A 22,982-nucleotide genomic window follows, 5' to 3' on the forward strand; every position below is an offset into this window, starting at 1 on the left:
CAGTCCGTGACATTGGAGTGAGGGCATCCATCCTGATCGCTCATGTACGGAGCTGCACGTCATGACACCACATATTGTATGTAGTTTACTGCAGGGCTGGACTGGCCATCTGGCGACGTAGCGGGCATTTTTTTTACATTTCTAAAAATAGGGGCCCACGAGGGTGCAGGGCCCACCGGTCAGTCAGTTCTGCACCACTAATCATGAGGGGCCCCTTTAGGCCAAAGGTGCCCAGGCCCTATTTCTCTGTGCAGTATAGTAGACTGTGGTGGAAAACTTGCCTGTGCAGTAACAGTGATGAGAAGAAAGATGCCCTCTATCCCTCTAAGGGAGGATACTTTTACCCTTTAGTTTACGTTTTAGTGTAGAAAAAAGGCTTATGATAAAACAATGATTAGTGCCATCTTTTACTAGGTTGTGCCCACACTGTAACTCAGTAAAGATGGAGATGATTTTAATCACAGCCTATGTTATAAATGAACACAATGGCTTAAAATAAAGACTGCTTTAGTTTACACTCTTTTAGGCCATTTTACACCTAAAAGTGTTCACTTGTTTAGGTGTATAAAAGGGGTTTGTACCAACTGTCCTACAATAATGCCTGAGCCACCGGCATGGATATGCCCTTCTTTTTAATGTGAGAAGGTTGTAGAAGGACAGAGCGGGCCCCAGCCACATGCCCTTACAAGGTCAGGAATATAAATAAACTGCAACGGGCTGAGAGGACGCTTTGCACAAATCAACACTTACCATTTGCTTCTATTTTGTAAATACTGACCCAAGCAAGTAAAATGAAAATATATTTTTAAAATATAAACCTAGTTAATACTCCTTTTTTGAGTACAGTTTATGATGGACTTTTTATGTCTTTTGGCAGGACAGTTTGGGATATGACAATGAAGAAGAGAGAGAGAGAGAGAGAGAGAGAGAGAGAGAGAGAGAGAGAGAGAGAGAGAGAGAGAGAGAGAGAGAGAGAGAGAGAGAGAGAGAGAGAGAGAAAGAGAGAGATGAGATGGGGTTGTTGGGAAATGGCACTTTTGGAAAGTTGAAAAACAATACACCTGATCTCAACAGTCATTCCATGTTGTCATCTGTAATCACAACTCCTTGCAATGCAAAAGTGCACTGGGCATCACCCAAGATGTAGCCAACTTTCGAAGCGAGAGAATTGGTGAGCATGGATCCGGTCCATGGGTGAATGTGTGTGGGAATTGGCACCCCCGCTATAATGGTAAAAGTCTTCAGAATACACTATGCCAAAACTTCACATCTGGCCCCTCAGAATAGGAGGACATGTTGAACACCAACACCTAGCCTAATCTTATAACAGGCCTAAAACGCATTTTAACAAAGTCATGAAAGACCAATGAATTTCAAATACACAGAGACATATAGGCCAGTTTGTGATGCGCAGAACAGTTGTCCTGGCTTCACATAAGGAGAAAATCTTGCACATCTTGAACTTTATTCTATTGTCATGTTTAATGCACTGCTTTAACTGCCTTACGCTCATTCAACCACAAGAGAGCGCTATGCAAAGTGCAGCCTACAGATTAAGTGCAGCTTTGACTTTGATCAGCAGATGGTAGCAAAGACCATCTCATCGAGGACGAAACGGATTATTGCCTGAGCAGTTGAAAATGCTTTATAAAGAATCACAGTAAAAAAAGTGCAAACATTCTAAATAAATGAATAAATGTATGCTACAGCCTATATACAGAAATAAGATTAGACTAGGCCTATGGGGAAAGAAAGAAATGGTGTGCTATAATTACTGCAAATAATAATGCAAATAATAATGAGTATTATTACAATAGTAGTAGTCGTAGTAGTAGTAGTAGCAAAGCAGCAGCAGTAGCCTAGTAGTGGGGCATGGTAGTAGTAGTAGCAGCAGTAGTAACCTAGCCTACTACAGTATCGTAATTTTGTTAGTATCTATTTGCCTACATATAGGCTATATGGGGGTATGCAATATAATACTTCAAATATTTCAACGTCATGAAGCTTGAAACTACAACAGTATAGAAATCCAGTGCCACAGAGAGTAAAATATTCCATCCCTATCTAATTACAATCCCATATAGGCTATATATGAACAATGTATTGTATTTTTTATATCACGTGTATCATCTCACTCCAACGAGTAAAATATGGCAGCTAACGTTCCCAACACATAATAATAATTATTATTGTAGTGGTGGTATCTCCAATCTTTGTCATCAGTGACAACTCCCTACATCCAATGGATGCTTCCACAATGAAAATAAGGAAGATTCTTCCTCCAATCGCTGGTGATAAATTAGAGAGCGGTCCACCTAACGGTGTGACTTGAACCAATGAACGGAGGGCATATACTGAATAATTCACGTTGGATTGCTTTGGGGAGTGACGCAGAGGATACAGATGCACGGCTACTTTTTCGATAAATTGTCAAATTCTGGCTTGAAAAGCAGTTATTTATTCATTTTTTCGTCATCCGTTGGGTGAAGAGACGAACATTGGGTGCGATTTTAGTTTAGATAAATCCGGCGTGTCCAACAGGCCTCTGCATGTCGATATTGATGTGGTGTCGCTGCTAGGAAAAAGATGCCGCAGCCGAAATCCAGAAAAATTGCTGTTCTGGGATACAGATCCGTAGGTAAGTACGCGATTTAGTATTTTTTTTGTGAGCGACAGGGATGGCGTTTAGGTCTGCCGAGAAAGCAGGAGGGGAGACTTCACGCCGCCCATAATTGTAAGCAGTTAAGTCTTACTAGCAAGCTTACCGCTTAAATCATGTCTACTGCCTGTCCATTGATTCGTGTGTGTGAACGCATCAGCTGAATGTCAGTCAAGTGGAAGTCTCCCACGACTTCAACTCCGAGCGTGTCTATAAAATACCAGTCATGTGGGGACTTTCATGCGCGTGCGAAGCTCCACGCTCTCTACTGTCAACCTTGTGTCGAATAAATCGTCTGGGTCGTTAACGGTCTTGTCTTCAATGTTCCTGGGCCTGAGCGGTCCATGTGGATCGGTGACACAATTACATAATGCGAAAACTGCTCTCAGGTAGATGGCCCATGTGTCACTGAGTCCAAGATCGTAAAGTGCATCATGCCCTCCACCATTGGTAGGATTGGAAAATAGACGGCTAGGCAGACATTTTTTTCTCTTCAGGGCAACTTGACAATACTATTGTAATGGGTAACTCGTGACATGTTACAGCATCTTACGCTACTTTCAGTCGGTGTGCCTTGCAGGACATTTTGTTTTATATGTCGGAGTGATTCTTTTCAGGCATAGTACCACGTTGTGAATGGGCCCGTTTTTCCCCCTAGATGAATCCGCATAATAATAATAATAATAATAATAATAATAATAATAATAATAATAATAATGGTCCAAAAGAGGACTCTGGCTCATCGTAGACGCAAACGCGCGCTGCAGGTATAGAGCGAGGTTCCCAGGAGACTTGTTCGAGACAACAAAAATCGTTAGGTTATGGCTATAACCCTCGGTTCTTTGATAACAGAGTGAGGTGTTTCACTATGGGATACGCTTGGGCGTGACCATCTATGGAAGCTCCAATGACATTACGTCTGTCAAAGACAGACAGTCGACGCAGTCGGGCTCCGCCCGCTTGGGGTGTCTACCCCCGTCGACACGCTGAGTCCAGCATTCTTAACGGTTTCTTCCCCACCTAACAACTAGTGCAAGGAGGGAAAAATAGGTGAAACACCTCACTCTGTTATCAAAGAACCGAGGGTTATAGCCATAACCTAACGTTCTTTTTCTAACTTCGCTCGGTGTTTCACTATGGGAGATATAGCCCACTCCCGGAATGCACGCTATGTAAAGCCCTTATTACAGTAGCATCGGTCAGAATGTATAGATCGCTGCTGGGGAGTCAGAACCTAGTACAGCGTGAGATAAGTGTCGGCCAGATACCTATAGCTCATGAAAGTGGGCGAACGTGTACCCTGGGGCCCTGTTCGCTACATTGCACAGGCCTACCATTGGCAACCCCGTGGACAGTGCCCTGGAATTGGCCATTCCTGTTAATGCATAAGCTCTTAGGTCCCTAAGGGGCCGGCGAGACATTATTCTGATAGGCAAACCGCTGTAGCTTTCACAATCCAATGAGACAACCTGACGTGGCAGTGGTAGTCCTTTATGGTGTGGCCGCCACAAAAAGTTGAACTCTGCTAAATTCTGTATAGTCACAGAGCTTTAACAGGACACACATAGTTGAGCTCCTGACCCTCCTCTGAGTGAGGGGGCAGGGTGCGGGGCATCCAGGTCCTTTCTCCGACATCTAAAGAAAGTCCTGCTCTGGGCACAAATCTGTAATGGGGAGAAGACGCACCTTCTTCAAATCAGAGTCAGATTGTAAACCAAGAAGGCCTCACAAGGAAGGCTTTTAGTTCACTCACTCATTTCATGGTGGTTAATGCTGTATTAGAACAGTCTTGACAAGCTAAACTTTCAAACCAGTGATTTGGAGGGGTGAGCGTGTAGCTCAACTTAACCAGAACTAAGTCTCCAAGGAGTACTACTGCTGGCTTGTACTCAAAACTTCAGTGGCTGGCTGAAAATGCAGCAAGGTAAACTTTCCTATTGGGAAAGACTTTAACCCTGTGTATAAGATCCCGTAGGGAAGCTAAGAAGCTGAACAACAGGGCGTTAGGGAGAAGTGTCTCCGTGTGCCCCATACCTTGAACACACGCCATTTATGACCAAGTATGAAGTGTGTATGCTGCTGTCGCCCCTAGTACAGTCTCGTGACTGCTGGGAGAGGGCGACTGCGTTGAATTCTACCTCTCACAGAATGAGCCTACCGGACAGCCTGTCTAGGTGTGAATTATAAATATCGCTTCTTGTCTGAGAGGATCTCTCAGTAGAGGTGGGGCCCCTGAGGGCCCTCCGAACACCCTTACACAATCGTGACCCCATAGGGTGACATAATTGGGCCAACAAAATCAGTAGCAGGCTCTGTTGCCTGACTCTGACCAGTGTGGGGGTTATTATGCTTATTGGTGTGAATGCATAGAGCAGGGTGTTTTGCCCATAGCAATCTAGTGCATCTTTTATGCCAAGGAGGAATAGAGGGCACTGTGTGTTTCCTTACAAGGTGTAGAGATAGCAAAAACCTGCACCAACCCTGCCCCACCACAAGCCGATGTTTGAGAGTAGAGAGGATGTTCCCCTTGGCCCTGTTCTGCAGACTTAACAGAAACTGTGACCAGCAATAGTTTCCTCAACCACCTACATCGTTTTGGAAAATGTTTCAGGGCCCAGAACACTTAATGTATATGGTCGCCCCTGGACGTGCGATGGTGAAAACCACTGCATGAACAAGTGGCCAGTAAGCTTTACTGTAAGCTTTACTGTAAAAGCCCTTCATCATAGAGAGACACCTCTCGCTACCGTAATAGCGGATGCCGTTACACCAACTGTAGTCTAGACCTTGTCTGACTACTAACGGTGACTTGTTGAACCCAAATTCACTCGATGCTTTAGCGCCGTCCTGGAATCTAATGCTGACTCCTTCGAGAGGGAGCAATAGGGGAAAATGTCTTAATTACAGTATTCTGATCCCAAGCCTGTCAGAGGGGCTAACCCCGTCCTCAATCGCCGGTTGAGGCAGCGAGATGCTGTATGTTTTGCCGTGGCGGCGAAACTCATAATACACATTTTGATTTCAGACAGGCTACAGCTTGTGATAAGATCATCTGCTGTAACTCTTGTGACAACCCCAAAATCGAGACGATGATATGATTGACAAAGCACCTTGTTGTCAGATGTATGCGATTGTGGCATACCTGTTTTTATAAGGCGGTCTGTAAAATGCGCTTTCCAGCTGAGATCGCGCATTATGTTGAACAGAGCCCATTGACGGCTCCTTAGAGTAGAAAAGAAGGGATCTCTTCGTTCGTAACTCGAGAACTCAGTCTACTGACCTTAAATTAGTGTTCCACTGAACCTAGGTGGTTTTGTGATCAACAGAAGTTCTTTATCCACTTACAGTGGAATAAAGTAGTGTTGCGTTTGTGTACTGTACGTCATGGATGAGCATGACCCGTCGCTCTTATATGACGTAGTCACGTTACCCACGCAGCCGTGACGTGACGCACACTAGTGGCGTCACCGGAGAGATATCTGCTATGTCTCCGCTGCCAATAAAGGGGAAATGGTGCGCCCTGGTGGTGTTATGACAGTGGTGCACCCCTTTTCTTTATTTATGTACCGTATTTATTTTTGAGAGATTTCTGGTGTCAGTACATTGTACTTGTACACCTCGTGTGTGACTTCTCAATAACAACTCCGTCCTTGGCCCAAGGCCTGGATGGGGATGGCATTCTTTATTTATTTTAAAGCACACTGGTATGTGAGGCTACCCTGGGCTGCAAGGGGAGCCACTTTTGTGTTACCAAATCTGCCCTCGCCTGGGTGCGAGGATATTTGTTCCTTTAACACTGCTGAGACTACTGTGATAGTAACCCCGTGTGTGCATAATGTTAACAATTTCACCCTTGGCCCCTGCCTGGATGCAAATGATAATTGTTTACTGAGCAGTTTAGTCTGGTGAGACAGAGGCTACTGCTTTGCATTACTTGTGTAAGTTATGTAGTAACAATTTTCGCCTTGGCTCTTGCCCAGATGCGAAAGACCCTTGTTTACTGAACACTTTAGTCTGGTGAGATGCAAAGTGTGCATGTTTATAACATGTTAACATTGTTATGTGTTAAGACAATTCGCACTAGGCCCCTACCTAGATGCGAATGACCTTTGTTTACTTAACACTTTAGTCTGGTGAGACACAATGTGTGTATATTGTGTTAATAAAATTCGCCCTTGGCCCTGCCTTGGTGCGAATGACCTTAGTCTACTTAACACCTTAGTGAGATGAGACCGCTCTCATGCATTATGTGCATCTTATGTGTTGACCAAAGACGTTCCTGGCCCTTGCTAGGAAGATAAAGATCTTTGTATACTGAACACCTTGGTATACTGAACAGTTTGGTGAAATTACCCTCTGTGTAGCATTGGCGTTTATTTTGTATCAACAGATTCGCCTTTGGCCCACGGCCTAGGTGCGAATAATGTATATTTACTGGACACTGAGATTGGGTGTGATTTGTGCTTGGTGACACTTTGTCTGCAGTTTCAGATTTTGAACACATGTAAGACATAACCTCTTTTTTCCATCTTCCTCTCCGCTGTGGGCGAGGACGTGGGAACAAGTGAGCCTGGGCTGTCAGGTCCGCCACTGGGTCCTGTAGGCCGTTTGGACAGTTTGGGCCTCTGTTCTGGGTTGAAGCACCTTGAGCTTCTGACCGTTCTAGCCCTTAAGGTGCAGGCTATGGCCTCTCTCTCCATAGGATGACTACCTTGGCAGTGTTGACCTGTCTGGGAGGTTGGGGCCTGGGGGCGGCTTGTGTGTCAGGCTCGCCCAGAGAGCATCATCCTTCTGCCTGCCGAGACCTTGTCTCCCTCATCTTCACCAGCACAGCGCCGGGCCCTTGGTGCAGCGTGTAGATGATGCCTGAGTGTCTGTTTTGCCGTGTCCGTCTGGACCTGGTGACAGCATCAGAGAGCAATCGGACCGGCTCGCCCACCTATCAGTCTCTCTACAGGGGAGAGCGATGTTGGACACAGTCGACACAGCCCGTCGGTTAGGGCACATTTGGAGTACTTGTGAGGCTTCCAGTGACAGGGGGGCCATCTCTCAGACAGGCCAGGACTGCTGGGAGGGGTGGCCAGGTTGGACTTGAGGAGGGAGGGGGGTTGGGGGCAGTGTTGCTGGTCCCTTTCCTTGTCTCCTGCATCCTGAGCAGAGGGCCGCCGAGTCAGCATGGTCACTGGGGGGCCTTGATTACTGCCGGATAGGTCGCCCACCCTGTTGGGGTCGAGGGGGCAGCGACGTGATGTCCCTGATATTGTGCTTTATGCTTGGGTATCCTCCTGCTCCCTGTGAGAGGGGGTAGCCTAAGCTGGGGTCGTCCTCGGGTGGCATGGTATCCACAGAGTCTGACTTGTGCATGGGGGCTGTTAGTGAATTCCCTCTGGTATTGTCCACGCAGTGGTGCAGGTATGGCGGCCTGCAACCGTTGCATGTGCATGGTAGGGTTCCATGCAGACCTGGGATTCTCCGCCCGCCATGGTTGGCTGCGTGACGCCGGCACGGGAGGCAACGGGCTCTTCACTCTTTGTTTTCACTCTTCCCCATGGCGGGGGAAATGCCTGAAGCATCTTTCAGAATAAAAGAGAGAGGAGAGTAGTGTTACTCGAAGAACTCGTCATAACAAGTGATTACTTCAGTAGTGTTAGCAGATTAGCCGCACGTGCGGGGTAGCTACAGATCGAAGCTAGCAACTTGTTTCCCGCCGAGTGGGTTTACATGCGGTGGGTTACCAACAGAAAACAGATTAAAATAGTCAAACAGAGTAGCGAGTGAGGCGTTCTCGCTCCCTGTTGTAAGGTGTAGCTTACCATTAATAAGTTATCACCGGCACCGGAGTGCTGTGTGGAGGTAGAGGTAGCTAAATCAGGCTAAGCTGAAGTTAGGTAGCTAGGTGGGTGGTAGCCCGCCATGCTAAACTTGTAGCTACAGATCGAAGCTAGCAACTTGTTTCCCGCCGAGTGGTTTACATGCGGTGGGTTACAAACAGAAAACAGATGAAAATAGTCAAACAGAGTAGCGAGTAAGGCGTTCTCGCTCCCTGTTGTACGGTGTAGCTTACCATTAATAAGTTATCACCGGCACCCGAGTGCTCGGTGGAGGTAGAGGTAGCTAAATCAGGCTAAGCTGAAGTTAGGTAGCTAGGTGGGTTAGGTAGCCCGCCATGCTAAACTTGAAGTTCGCCACGACGCGGACACTTCACTAGAGTTGGAAAGTAAGCTGACTTAACTGCAAACCTTCAATGCACTTCTTGACGAAGGCAAACAATATAGCACTTACCGGCCGCGGTCGCGTTCGGCGACGGGGTCTGGACGGTCCGTCTGTGAACGGTTAAGCGAGCACAGCCTTGGCAGGTGCGAGGAGCTTGTAGTAGATCTTCACGGGAAGAAAGCGAGAATGCTGGACTCAGCGTGTCGACGGGGGTAGACACCCCAAGCGGGCGGAGCCCGACTGCGTCGACTGTCTGTCTTTGACAGACGTAATGTCATTGGAGCTTCCATAGATGGTCACGCCCAAGCGTATCCCATAGTGAAACACCGAGCGAAGTTAGAAAAAGAACCCCACTGCTTCAGGCGTGGAATACTTAAAAGGGCCTACAAAGTCGACTTGTCTCCTCGTAGCCTACAGTCACTGTCAACCGGCGCTTCCATGCTCAAAGCACGTTTTCCCAGTAGGAGTCTCATTCAGTGCCTACTGTACACAAGTCTGCCATAATGAGAAGAGGAGACTGCCCTGCTGTGTTATCATCTCAGCTCTGCTGTCTTGTCTTCATTTCACTAGACATCTCACTTCTCTTTTGAGGTGATCCAAGGAGTAGCACACTGTACATGAATGTTATAGGCCTTATTTACCTGAAATATTTACAATTCATCAATTAATCAGTTGTAACTAATAATTCCAGAGGTGAATGTAACACAATTTCCACACCCAATAATTGCATTTAATGTTTTGATTGTATAATGTCCATACGATGCTTCCATGTGTGTGTGTGGCCACGGCAGCGTGAAGTGAACTAACTGTATGTGACTTGTAATGTGACATGACTCATAGATGTTGCTGTGCATCTTAAGCCATAGGGTAGCAGCATGCGGTACGTATGAGGGCCAGCCTACTGTACAGCATGGTCTTCATGTGTGTACTTACTGCACACACACACACACTCAGACACACACACACACACACTCGTTAGCAAGAGAGCGCGGGCAAGAAGCGGGGGGTGGGAGATGCGCTGGTTTAAACCAGTGTAGAGGGCGTTAGAACCACGTTTGCATCATGCCACACGAGTTGGTGGTCACCTCTGGTGGTGGTGCAAATGCCTGTGTTCCTTTACTTGAAGGCAGGTCTTGACGTGTACGGTAGTCACATCGGGTAGCCCCCACCACTGCACAGCCTGATCTGTCACCTGCTGTGCTGTGAGGAAGCAGTAGGGGTGCGCAGAGACCTGCACAGTTACGCAAGGTGTCAGACATCAAGACATCAAGGAGGTGGGGATGGCGGTCTGTGTGTGAGTTGTGTGTGCTATTACACTTCAGTTACAGGAGGATACTGAGAGCTCTCTCTCTCTCGCTCGTTTACTCACTCAGACACACACACGGTTAGGAAGTATATTTATTCTGATAGCGAATACCCACTGATTCAGATGTGTGCTGTTATTTTCTATGGCAAAGGCAAGGTCGGCCACTTCACTGAGAGGGAAACTCTCAGACCATTATAAATGTGCCATTTGAGTGCCGTGTGGTGTTCCCAGCGCTAAGGCTAACCTTGCCCACGGCCAGTGAGAGGTCAAGGTGAAGGTGACACTGCAGTAGGACAGGAAGTGCGACTCTAATGCACGGCGGTGCCCTACATCCGCTAGCATCACGCTCCAGTGTCATGCCATTGAGCCACCTTCCCAGAGGACGAGAAATAACATACATCATGGACTGCCTCTGAAGAATACAGTAACTGAGACAGAGGACTAATGGTAATAACAATGATATAATGGAGTTGGTCTGGGAAGTAGGAAAAATGTATTTGAGAACTGTAAATAAGGAGAGTAAGGATGCCCGGTTGGCCCAGGCCGCGCCCTCATAGTGACGCAACACCTTTAGCGTTGCTCTAGTCAGGCCAGGAGCAATACGCATATCGTTTCTGCGCTCCAGAAAAATCGGGCACTCCTCCCACTTTGTCGGGAAGCACACAACCAGTAGCAAACCAAGGGAGGTGGGTCAACCATGCAGTTTGGGAAATATTAACTGTTATGCTCTTGGTCAGACCTCTCTCCCCTAAGTCTTGAAGATATATTCAAAGTCGATGATAATCAGGCTGTGTTGGAATTTGGACCGGGGCCTGGGGCCGGGTTCAACCGGGTGCCACGCTGGGGCTCTGACCGCTACACCACAGCCAGGCTCGTTGTGATTAGAGTCAAGACACTCTCAGCTCTAGCTCTCACCACCATCGCTCTGTTTTCCCCATTGGTACTGTCCTGGGAATTCCCATGCTGCCTTGTGTGCTTGTTTCAATCTGAATAATAGTATGGAAACATTGGGATCCCAGCCACAGAACAGGGAGGGAGGGCAAGATTTAATGGTAGACAAAAGGACGCTTGTTTACAGATCTACAACACCAGATGCGAAACCAGCTGGCTATCAAGCTTTAGATGGTATTTTTAAAAAGTTTAGATGGACTTCCCCTATGAGAAAATGAAGAGATGGTTTCTTTCCAGACTGTATTTAACTTGTGATATATTGGGTATTTCTCAAAGCCTAGGCCAGTGTCCTTCCAAGTGTATCAGCCTAATTAGTCACGCCCAGTGATTGGATACTTTTTGGTGAACTCTACAGAATATCCAATCACTGGGTGTGACTAATAAAGGGTATCCAATCACTGGGCGTGACTAATTAGGCTGATACACTTGGAAGGACACTGGCCTAGGCTTTGAGAAAGACCCATAGTCTACGTCTGGTGATAGCCAAGTGTAACTGAGGTCTTCCTGCGCAGCCCGCCACCCAGGGCTCGAACCCGCCACCTCCTGGTCAACGCTCCATTTCGGGCATGAGAGGCACAGCACGACACCGCTGAGCTTAAGGACCAGTCCGATAGAGCAGTTCTACCGATACTGTATGAGGCTTCACGAGGGAGGTTTACTAACATTCCACGCCACACTCTGATAGTTAGCCTCCGTTACACAAGCTACAGTACGTAGCTACAGGGAGTAAGTAACTAATGGCCTTGACAAATGCATTTACCCATTCCCCACATTGATTCAGGGGGACTGACGCGCTACCTAACTTACTGCAACAACATGTAAATGTAATGCAGGCAGCCGTGGCCTAATGGTAAGGAGCTGGTCTTCCAATTGGAACGTTGTAGGTTCGAATCCCCCATCATCCATGGCTGAAGTGGGCAAGGTACCTAACCAAAACCACATTTGTCTGGGCCCTGGAGACTGAAACCAATGCCCTATAGCTAACTCTTCAGCCGCTCAAGCTAAGAGCATTGGCAAAGTGTAATGTAATGCAGTGAAATGGATATCTAGTAGTCCTGCAATGCAGAGGGTACTGTAATGCCACTCTTCCTTATCTAAGAAGACCTGAAGTCTCAGTTCCTCTAAAATTGCATGTTTGAAAAGAAGGCTTTGGCAAGGTGAGCACATCAGCATGGAGGATCAATATCTCATGCTGGGCGTTTGTCAGAATCAGTTGTGTTCGGGGGTTGGGGGATGGGGGGGGGTGCTCCCTCTGTGCCGATATTTCCGTTTCCAGCGCCCACGTGAGTCATCATCGACAGTGTGTGAGAGACGCGGCGGAAATTTTTCGCAGCCCCCTCATTCGACCTCTATGACGTCAGGCGCTGGACTGGCTGGCGGGGAGCAGATGGGAGACATTCCACACTTCCGCTCCTTAACGCCAATAAAGGCCTCCATCAGTCGCTGCCAATAATGCGTGGGAGGGCACGCTGCACTACGCTGCTGTCCATTATAGCCTACATCTGCTTCCTGGCTCTGATGGGTTCATCGGCAGTGATGGGCAACCCGGGTTCATTAGTTATACAAGCCATTGGCACACATTCCAAAAGTTTTACCAGTCCAATTCAACCAAGCGATTGCCTGATTGGTTGAAAAAAGACATGGTAATTTCGAATATGTGGCATCGAATTGTAACTATCACAGGTTGTTGGTGGAGGGGTGTGTCGTGGGAGTGAGGGTAAATGAGTGGGTTGAGGTGAGAGCCACTTTTACCACCGCACTCCCCCTCCCCCTCCCTTCGGGCGTCAGCAGGCTAATCTAACACCCACATCTGTGTTCCAAGGGATTTTTTATATAAATATATCCAGGGTCATATGTGGCACCAGCTGAATAGCCACTCAACGCATCCCCACCTCCTCTTCTCTATTTCTTTTTTTTCTCTCTCCGTTCTCTCACTCCATCATTCTGTCGCAGTCGCTATTTATAGCCCCCTGAGAGAGGGAAAAAGGACACTTGAAATTCCATGCATCTTCATTAAAATGTACAGTGCGGCTTGAGTACGGTATAGTCATCTTCTTACTGCCCCCCTGGTGCACCTGGATGCTACAGTTAGGCTACTGGAGAGTTCTCTCTCTCTCTCTCTCTCTCTCTCTCTCTCTCTCTCTCGCTCTCTCTCTCGCTCTCTCTCGCTCTCTCTCTCGCTCTCTCTCGCTCTCGCTCTCTCTCTCTCTCTCTCTCTCTCTCTCTCTCTCTCTCTCTCTCTCTCCAGGATGCTGCTGATGGCCTCCTGTCCACTGTTCATTCAATGGAACAGTAGTGCTGTGGCAACGAGGCTTCATTCACAGTAGCAGTAGCAGCTATAGCAAGAGCAAGAGCAGCATCCTTTGGCGAGCCTGCCAGGAAGAGCATCTAACTCTCTGATCTCTGGCTCTCATGCATGAAAAAACCCAGGCCTCCAGGGATCTGTGTGTGTGTGTGTGTGTGTGTGTGTGTGTGCGTGTGTGCGTGTGTGCGCGTGTGCGCGTGTGCGTGCGTGCGTGTGCGTGTGTGCGTATGTATGTGTGTGTGGTGGGGGTGGGGGGAGGTAATCATTATTCTCTGCAGATGTAGCTAGTAGGCTACATAACCCTCCCACATGAGGAGGGAGGGAGAGAGAGAGAGAGTGAGTGAGTGAGTGAGTGAGTGAGAGAGAATCGAGCGAGCGAAGGTTTTTATTTTTTATTTACCATTCATTTGGCAATGTGAAGGATCAAATCGATGTGCCGTTTCTGTCTCGCTTGAGTTGTATTTCCATTTTCAAGCGAATCACTGTCTCTCTCTCTCTCTCCCTTCCTCTCTGGGCTTTTCTGTGTGAATGAAAATCTCCACTCACATGCACGCACGCACACACACACATACACACACTCACACTCACGCATGCACGCACACACACTGGATGCCAGAGTGAACTTACGGTTGTTATAGCAACAGGATAACGGACATTTCTAGCTGCATGGGTGGACAGCGCAGAGCTGAGCAGAAGAGAGTGTGGTGGGGAGCTCTGTGTGCCGTACCTCGTGCAGAGCTCTCTGCTCGTAGTGGTGCTCCTGACGCTGGTGAATGATGCAAGAGGGGAGCTACAATCCTCAGCGTTCAGGACTAAAATGAACTGACGTGCTATTCTTTGAATGACACACCAAAAAGTGTATTTTGTTATAGAGAAAGGCTAATGATGCTGTATAATGTGATGCATGAATAAATGTGGTGCATATGACGTACAGTATAAAGGATTCATTCATTCATTCAAAAGAAAATGTATTCTTTTGGACGTATCAGCCCATTTGCCATCTACCTCAGCAGTGCAACTTGGTGTGTGTAATTATCTTGTGTACTGTCTGTAGATGGTAAATGAGGTCATTTCCAAATTTGTTTGCCTACTGGGTGCAGACCCTTGCAATGTTGTTGCAGTGCAATGTTGCATGCTGAGCAATATTACACCGCATTACATTACATTTAGCAGATGCTTTTATCCAAAGCGACTTACAAACTGGACATTCTAGCAAGTACCGAGTGTGGGGTCAATGCAGAGTATGAATGCAGAACAGACAGAGAGCAGTAATGTTTGAATATTGGCAGACCTAATGAACATTTCAAGCAGTACAAGTAAGTGCCCAGGATTAGGGATATGTAATATACATAATGTGTATGAAAGAAGTGGAAGTTATATTTTGTGTTTAGGCATTGGCACATTGGTGTTTTCTTGGTTCCACTGTATGGAGAAAACCTGTGAAATATTAACATTGTTTTCTGTCTGTCTCTTGTTCTTATTTTTGCAGGAAAGTCGTCATTGACAATACAGTTTGTTGAAGGACAGTTTGTGGACTCTTATGACCCAACCATAGAAAACAGTAAGCATGAATAATACATCCCCTTAGAGACTTCCTAATGAAAACACTCACTCACACACACACACACACACACACACACACACACACACACACACACACACACACACACACACACACACACACACACACACACACACACACACACACACACACAGGAAACGTGAGTGTGAGTGTGTTTGAGGTAGTGATGATGAGTCACCGCCACCCAAGTCTCAGCCTCCCCTCCCTCTGCTCCATCCTCTTCCTCCCCTCCCTACTCTTCCTCCCTGCTTCAACCAAGTCCCAGCCTCTCTCTCAACCCCCCCCCCCCCACACACACACACACACAAACGCTCCCTCTCATTCCTCGCTCACTCGCTCCCTACTCACTCCCTACCTCGTTCCTCCTTGCAAGTCCAAGTCCAACCACCCAACCCCCCCCCATACACACACACACACACACCCTCCCCTCTCTCGCTCTCCTTCCTCTCGGGTCTCAGCTTGATGCTGTTGTCACGAGCAGGCCAGGTGTTGGCGTCCCGCCAGGTGCGATCCTGCCCTCCCCGCTCCGCTGAGGCCCGCTTCGCTTCCTCATTGATGCCAAGTCCCGCTCGCTCGCAGGGCTTACACACAAGTTCTCTACACAAGCGGCGACTCTGTCATGCCCGCTGACAATGCCGCTGCTCGCTCGGCCCGAATTAGCATTTCTTAGCCATGACTGCGACAGGGACCAGGGCCATGCTTACAAGGAGCCTATTAGAGAGAGAGAGAGAGAGAGAGAGAGAGAGAGAGAGAGAGAGAGAGAGAGAGAGAGAGAGAGAGAGAGAGAGAGAGAGAGAGAGAGAGAGAGAGAGAGAGAGAGAGAGAGAGAGAGAGAGAATGAGAGAATGTATGTAGCAGCACACAGAGTCAGGTTCACAGAGTTCACACACAAGCAGCATGTATGTGTATGGGCTGTTGCCATAGCGATGATATTTTATAACTAGGCTCTCTATATGTCTTTTAAAACATTATTGATAAAAATATGAAATAAAAATATACATAACAAAAAGAAAAAAAAGAATCGTTTCTCTGTGTAGTGAGACCAATAATAGGCAAGTGGGTGAATGGGAGCCTGTCAACAGAGCCTGAAGCGTTTAGAAGTACTACCATGCACACATTTCATGAGAAGGTAAGGCGGGTTATTTTTAGGAGTGTCTCTTTTTTATTTCATTTTTTTTATTGCCTCCCGTCTTCTGAATGAAATCCTTCAGAGGTTGGCACACCGTTGCCTACAGTACTTGCAGCCTGCTCGAGACGAGTTGCTTGTTTTCTGCTGGCTTAGCTTATAGTACGTGCCGCCCGACACTGGCCTGGCGTGGCGCCTTAGCTCTGACGCCGAGACCGTGCCATGGGGGGGTTACGAAGTAATGCTGCCACTGCAGTGTCTGTGTCACAGATTTGAATCAGGGTGGTACGCAGACGCCTGAACACCCGAGCCCCGTGTGCCTTTATGAGTCCAGTAGGGGTATGTTGTTCAAAATATCGATATATCATCACAGTCCTCTTCACAATACATGTACCGTATTAGAGGCGTCAGTAGCGATATTTTATTTCATAAAATAAATTGATTTTTGAATGCTGCACAGCGACTGATGCGTATCGCATCATGAACAGTAGGCCTGCAGTTTTGTGAAGGCCGTGTTTTGCATTCACTACTGTGCAACTGTTGCTCTACAGAAAAAAAATACATTTGGTTGTACTATACATATGTCTGTTTTCTTACAAATGTAAAAAAAATCAATGAAAACAAAAAATGTAGGCCTAAAATATCGCAATGTATATTGCCGTATCAGGGTGCACATTGGGATATCTATTGTATCGTGACCTTATGTATCGATCTATCTTATCGTGGTTGATGATACCCACTCCTAGAGTCCAGACACCCACACTCCCCAAGCCCTATGTGTCTCCATGAGTCCAGACGCCCAAACACTCCCCAAGCCCTATGTGTCTCCATGGCTCTGACTCTTGAGTTCAGACAGCCTTCATGGTACAATCATTATCCAACCCCTCTGAGCCTGCCGGCCAGCCTGAGTTTAACTAAGGTTTCTCTGAGGACGTTGTCTTTTGTGACATGATGCACGTGGCGCGAGTGAACATCGACGTTAACCTTATTTCGGACCATGTGTCTTTGCTTTATGTCGTAATGGGACAGGGATGGGCCGTCAGATGTGTGTCAAGTGCTCACTCTGGATGTTACGTTAAGTAGCATGCAATGTACTGCAGACTGTGAACAATATGCTTTGTGACATGCATGCACGTGAGCGTCAATATTAACCTTGTTTAGGACCATGTGGCGTTGAGTACACTGTAGTAGCGGAACAGGGATGGGCCCTGAGAACTGTGTGTTGAGTGCTGTCTCTTTACCCGCATGTGCCTTACTGCAGACTGAGGATAATCTAGTTTGTGATATGCACACTAGCATCAATGTTAACCTTTTTTGGACCATGTGGTTTTCCGTACGTAAATAGTAGGGCAGGGATGGGGCGGAGGGAGTTCAGTGCTGCCTAGATGTCTAGATATGATGTGACGTGTGATATGATGAGCTGAGATGTACTGCAGACTGTGGACAGTTCACCTTGTCACATGCATGCACGTGTGCATCAGTGTTAACCTTTTTTTGACCATCTGGCTTTCCGTACATAAATAGTAGCACAAGGATGTGGGTGGTGGGGTTGTAGTTTTAGAAGTGTGTTTGAGTGCTAACTGGACGGATGTGACGTGCAGGGGTGGCGTGGTGAGAGGGGGTGTGACGTACTCGCAGACTGCGTCACACACTGCTCACCTCGTTTTCGCCGGCAGAGTGAGGAAGCTTGCGTACATGCGTACATCTACACGTGCATTCCTCAGGAGACTCGCCGCGGAGCGCAAAAGAGCAAAGCACTGCTTGTACTGTATGTGTGTGCGTCACACTCGCAGCATATTCCACGTCTGGATTTCTGCTCTGCTGTACCGACCGACAGGGCTGAGCTGTGTGGCCCCTTAAGCCAAAGCTTATTGAATTGAGTTTCATGGTGCAGTGAGAGAGTGTGTGTGTGTGTGTGTGTGTGTGTGTGTGTGTGTGTGTGTGTGTGTGTGTGTGTGTGTGTGTGTGTGTGTGTGTGTGTGTGTGTGTGTGTGTGTGTGTGTGTGTGTGTGTGTGTGTCTGTCTGTGTGTCTGTGTGTCTGTCTGTGTGTCTGTCTGTGTGTCTGTGTGTGTCTGTGTGTTGTGCAGTGTCTGAGAGGGGGAATTGCTGAATTATGTACCTTGAGGAAAGATTCCTCGTACTATGGTGATATAAGGGGAAGGGGGAAGCCACTTAGTTGTTGAATATATCTGCTTCCTCAGAAACTGAATGCAGGAAAATGAAGGACGATGGTAAATACTAGTGATGAATGACAGAAATGGAGAAAACTGAACGAGCGAGCTGGAGGCATTGAAACTATGCCTATATTATTCCTTTGTTAGAGAGGCCGTGTCAGAAATACTCGGCAGATGGTTTTGAGGGAGAGAAGAGAGAGAGAGAGAGAAAGAGGAGGAGGAGAGTGAGAGCAAAGCCTATGAACAATCTCATCGTGGAGTTAGGCCACAGTAGATAGATAGAATAGAGATGAATAGAATAGAATAGAATAGAATAGAGATAGATAGAAAAAGAAGAGGTAGAGGAAGAATGAAAGAAAATAAGAATAAGAAAAAGAAAGGGAGGAAGAAAAAGAGAGAAGGAAAGAGAGTGGGAGAGCAAGGTCAATAGACATGAGAGAGAGAGAGAGCGAGAGAGAGAGAGAGAGAGAGCGAGCGAGAGAGAGAGAGAGAGAGAGAGAGAGAGAGAGAGAGAGAGAGAGAGAGAGAGAGAGAGAGAGAGATATCAGTGAAGCCTGCCTGGCCTGTTCATGTCAGCCTGCCCTGCCGAGGTTAATGGCCAATTCCCATATCTGAGCCACCTAGAAAGACCAGTCTCTTTCTCCCTTACTCTCATTCTTACCCTCTTTCTATAGTATAGCTCTGAATTTCTCTTTCTCTCTTTCCTTTCTTCTTCGTCCTACTATTTTCCTCTCACTGTTTTTCTATTTCTTGCTCTCACCTTCTCCATCTATGCTGCTTCTCTTTTTTCATTTCCTCTCATTCTCTCTCTGTCATCCTCTCTTTCTCTCTCTCTCTCTCTCTCTCTCTCTCTCTCTCTCTCTCTCTCTCTCTCTCTCTCTCTCTCTCTCTCTCTCTCTCTCTCTCTCTTCCTCCGACTCTGTGTGTGCTCACTTTAGTGTGGCCTGCTTTAAGTGCTCACTTCACCTGGACAACGAGCTGGCATTTATTCTCTGCATGTGAAGGAGTGCCCTCCTCCTTCAAAAGGCGGCCATTTATCCCCCACTCCAAGCCTGCCTGCCTGCCTGCCTGCCTGCCCTTTCTCCCTCCCTCCCTACCTGCCTGCCTGCCTCCCTGCCTGCCCTGCCTGCCTGCCTGCCTTCTTCTCTCCCTGCCTGCCTGCCTGCCTGCCCTCCCTCCCTCCCTGCCTGCCTGCCTGCCTGCCCTGTCTGCTTGCCTGCCTTCTTCTCTCCCTGCCTGCCTGCCCTCCATCCCTCTCTGCCTGCCTGCCTGCCTGCCTGCCTGCCTGCCTGCCTACTTGCCTGCATCCCTCCCTGCATGCCTGCCTGCCTGCCTCCCTGCTTGCCTGCCTGTCTGCCTCCCTCCCTGCCTGCCTGCCTGCCTGCCTGCCCTGTCTGCTTGCCTGCCTTCTTCTCTCCCTGCCTGCCTGCCCTCCATCCCTCTCTGCCTGCCTGCCTGCCTGCCTGCCTACTTGCCTGCATCCCTCCCTGCATGCCTGCCTGCCTGCCTCCCTGCTTGCCTGCCTGCCTGCCTCCCTCCCTGCCTCCCTTCCTGCATGCCTGCCTGCTTGCCTGCTTCCCTGCTTGCCTCTGCCGGCCTGCCTCTCTGTCTCTCTGCCTGCCTGCCTGCCATCTTCAAAAGCCCTTACTTCTGCTTCTCTTAGTCAGCACGCCTCAGTGTTCGGGCAGCGACTACTCAGGGCAATTGAATCATAATCTAGATTTATGAAAGTCACCATGGCCGTTATGGATTAGGGGGGGGGGGGGGTGGGGGGCTGTGGCGGTGGCTTTGTAAACCACATTGTTTGGGAATGTAGCACATATTGTCGACGGAGATTATCCGGGGTTGGTAGTGTGGGTGTGTTGGTGTTGGTGGCATCGGGGACTCGTTATAATGGGACACACACACACACACACACACACACACACACACACACACACACACACACACACACACACACACACACACACACACACACACACACACATACACACACGAGGCAGCTTTATTTTTTCATGCGTTTTTCGAGTCATGCAGGGTCACACACACAGTGGGGAGAGTAGAGTGTTCTTGCATATTTAATATGCCGTTTGGGTGCATTCTGACCCATATTTAAGAAGCCGCAGCCGTCTTCTCCTCTCCCGTTCCATCGCAGTGGCACGGTACGCCTCCAGACTTCTGTGTGCTTAAAAATTCCCATTCATTTTTTTGCTGTCGATAAATAAATGCACACTTTTCCCCCCCGTTCATCCACTCCTCAATTTCTGTTTTCCTTCCTTTTTTTCTCCTTCTTCCTTCCTTCCTTCCTTCCTTCCTTCCTTGATGTCTGGTCTCCACACTTGTCAGCCGTGCCAGACAAAACAGACTGGCGTGTGTGTGTGTGTGTATGTGCAGGATGAATATTCATGACGGTTTCGGGTGTTGGGGCTTTTTGATGTTGAGATTGACAAGGATGTGGTATCTGCGGTCGTGTGCTGTGAGTAGAAGTAGCAGTGCAGCGCAGCTCCTGTGCTCTTCTAGGGAAGGCTGTGGCAAGTGTAGGGCGGGAGGGTTGTAGAGGCTGTTTGTGCGTCTCAATATCCATCCTCCAGTTGCTTCCTCTGGCCTTGAGGCTCAACGTGATGAGCATCGTCTCAAACCACAAGAAGGTACAGGATGAGCACGGGAGGCAAGATGTCTATAGAAGCAGCAAGCCTGCACATGGTGTTGTTTCCAATATCCTGACTCCCATCCTCGACCTGTGCTTGATGTGACGCCCCGCCTCCATGGAGAAAACAACAGAGTATCCCTGCTGTCAACCTTGTCACAAAAGCTTTTGGTAGACTTTCCCTTTTGAACATAACAGTTGCGAGTGGGAAAATAACCTTTCAAGTGCGCTTTTGCGAGATATTGAATAAAATTTCTGTCGGCAAGGCCACAAGCCCTTGCGGAGGACGGGAGTTAGAATATTGGAAAGGAACAATGGTGTTTGATTCCTCCACCGTGAGTGCATCTCAATTTCAATCCTCCAGCTGCTTTCTTTGGCCTTGTCCTTTGAGACTCCAGTCGTTGGCGATGCCTCAAACAACAGAAAGGTACAGGATGAGGATTGGAGGATGGGAGATTCTATGGAAGCACGCCTGCACATGGTGGTGTTTGATTCTTCTATCCTCCCTCAATTTCGTGTTTATTTCCTCCATGGAAGGAGGGACTACAGGAGGTTGGAGGCCAGAGGAACTGACTGGAGGTGGGATATTGGGATGTAGCTTTTGGCTGGCCAGCTAGCTGGCAGGCTAACTCTCCCTGGCTCCCTCTACGGCTGGCTGGTTCTCTGGCTGTCACTGTTGAGTGTGATGAATGGGCAGTTCTCTGTTGCTAATTTTACTTGCTAATTTGCGAGAACAGGGGCTGCAGGAAAAGGAGGTGATCTTTTTCTCCTTTTTGCTCTCATTGAGTCTTCAGGAGTCTTGAGTAATTATATAAAGATTACTTGCCTCAAACAAACACATACACACGCACATACACACAAAGACACGTCAACACATTTATGCTGTACATTGAGCTATTTTTTAATCAGCCAAACTGGCTAGATGATGCAAAACTGCCTTTGCCCTTAACCGGGCTCCTCTGGCCTCATCTTGATGTGATGATGGCCGTGTTCGGTTTGCATCCTTTTCCGTGCGACACAGGAACAGCCATTGAGTCATGAAGCCACACCGTACACATTTCGCATAAACTCCAACGAGTATCTTTCCCTCAAATGTAGTGTATATTTAGTGCGGTATTTAAGTCGTCTTCCTCCTCCTGAAGCATCTCAGATGTCTTGTTTCCACGTGACTCAGAGGCTGCACAGTGGCCATTGTGGAGGTATTCTTTGTACATGTATTTTGATGAAGATGGCGCTGTAAGCCAAGCGTGGTCATTATTCTTGTAACGTTAGGGAAGCGTTAGCACTCACTGTATCGATTTTCCCCTTCTGCTGCTGATGCTGAGTTGTGCAGATGAGGAGGCCTTGTCAGCTCAAGCTGGAACTGCTTCATTTGGACCATATGCGTCTCTCTCTCTCTCTCTCTCTCTCTCTCTCTCTCTCTCTCTCTCTCTCTCTCTCTCTCTCTCTCTCTCTCTCTCTCTCTCTCTCTCTCTCTCTCTCTCTCTTCCGTTCACACTCCATCCCCTCTCTCTTCCATCCGTTTTCTGTCTCCCCATCTCTCTCCTGCTTCTTTTTCCTTTCTTCTCCTGCTCCTATCTTGCTCTCTTGTTTCACAATATATCTCTGCTTGCCCCTTCTCCCCTATTTATTCTATACATCTTTTGCTTTATCACTGTCTCTGTTTCTCTTCAGTTCCCCCTCCTTCTCCCTTGTTCTAATGTCTCTCTTTCTTTTTCTCTCTCTCTCTCTCTCTCTCTCTCTCTCTCTCTCTCTCTCTCTCTCTCTCTTTCTTTCTCTCTCTCTCTCTCTCTCTGCTTCACAGCATTTACAAAAATGATCACAGTCAACGGTCAGGAGTACCATCTGCAGTTGGTGGACACAGCAGGACAGGTAAGCCCACACCCTCTCTCACTCCCCATCAATAACCTCTACCCAGTGGATTAGCCAGGGCCTTAGCTGTGCCTACATTTGAACACACTGATTGATGACCGAAGCCTTCCTTTTTAGGATTTATAGTTTTGTTTATCGTATATTCA

General features: G+C 47.8%; 1 protein-coding gene across 1 annotated transcript in view; it reads left to right on the forward strand.

Annotated features, from left to right (window-relative positions):
- The first annotated feature begins 2,348 nt into the window (after positions 1–2,348).
- Positions 2,349–22,982, forward strand: part of rheb (Ras homolog, mTORC1 binding) — a 45,144-nt gene continuing 24,510 nt past the window's right edge. The window contains exons 1-3 of the mRNA XM_063206118.1: positions 2,349–2,638; positions 14,924–14,995; positions 22,769–22,836. Of these exons, the coding sequence (XP_063062188.1) occupies positions 2,587–2,638; positions 14,924–14,995; positions 22,769–22,836 (192 nt within the window). The 5' untranslated portion in view covers positions 2,349–2,586. The remainder of the gene's footprint in view (positions 2,639–14,923; positions 14,996–22,768; positions 22,837–22,982) is intronic.

The sequence above is a fragment of the Engraulis encrasicolus genome, chromosome 9 (assembly GCF_034702125.1).
Source record: "Engraulis encrasicolus isolate BLACKSEA-1 chromosome 9, IST_EnEncr_1.0, whole genome shotgun sequence".
Taxonomy (NCBI): domain Eukaryota; kingdom Metazoa; phylum Chordata; class Actinopteri; order Clupeiformes; family Engraulidae; genus Engraulis; species Engraulis encrasicolus.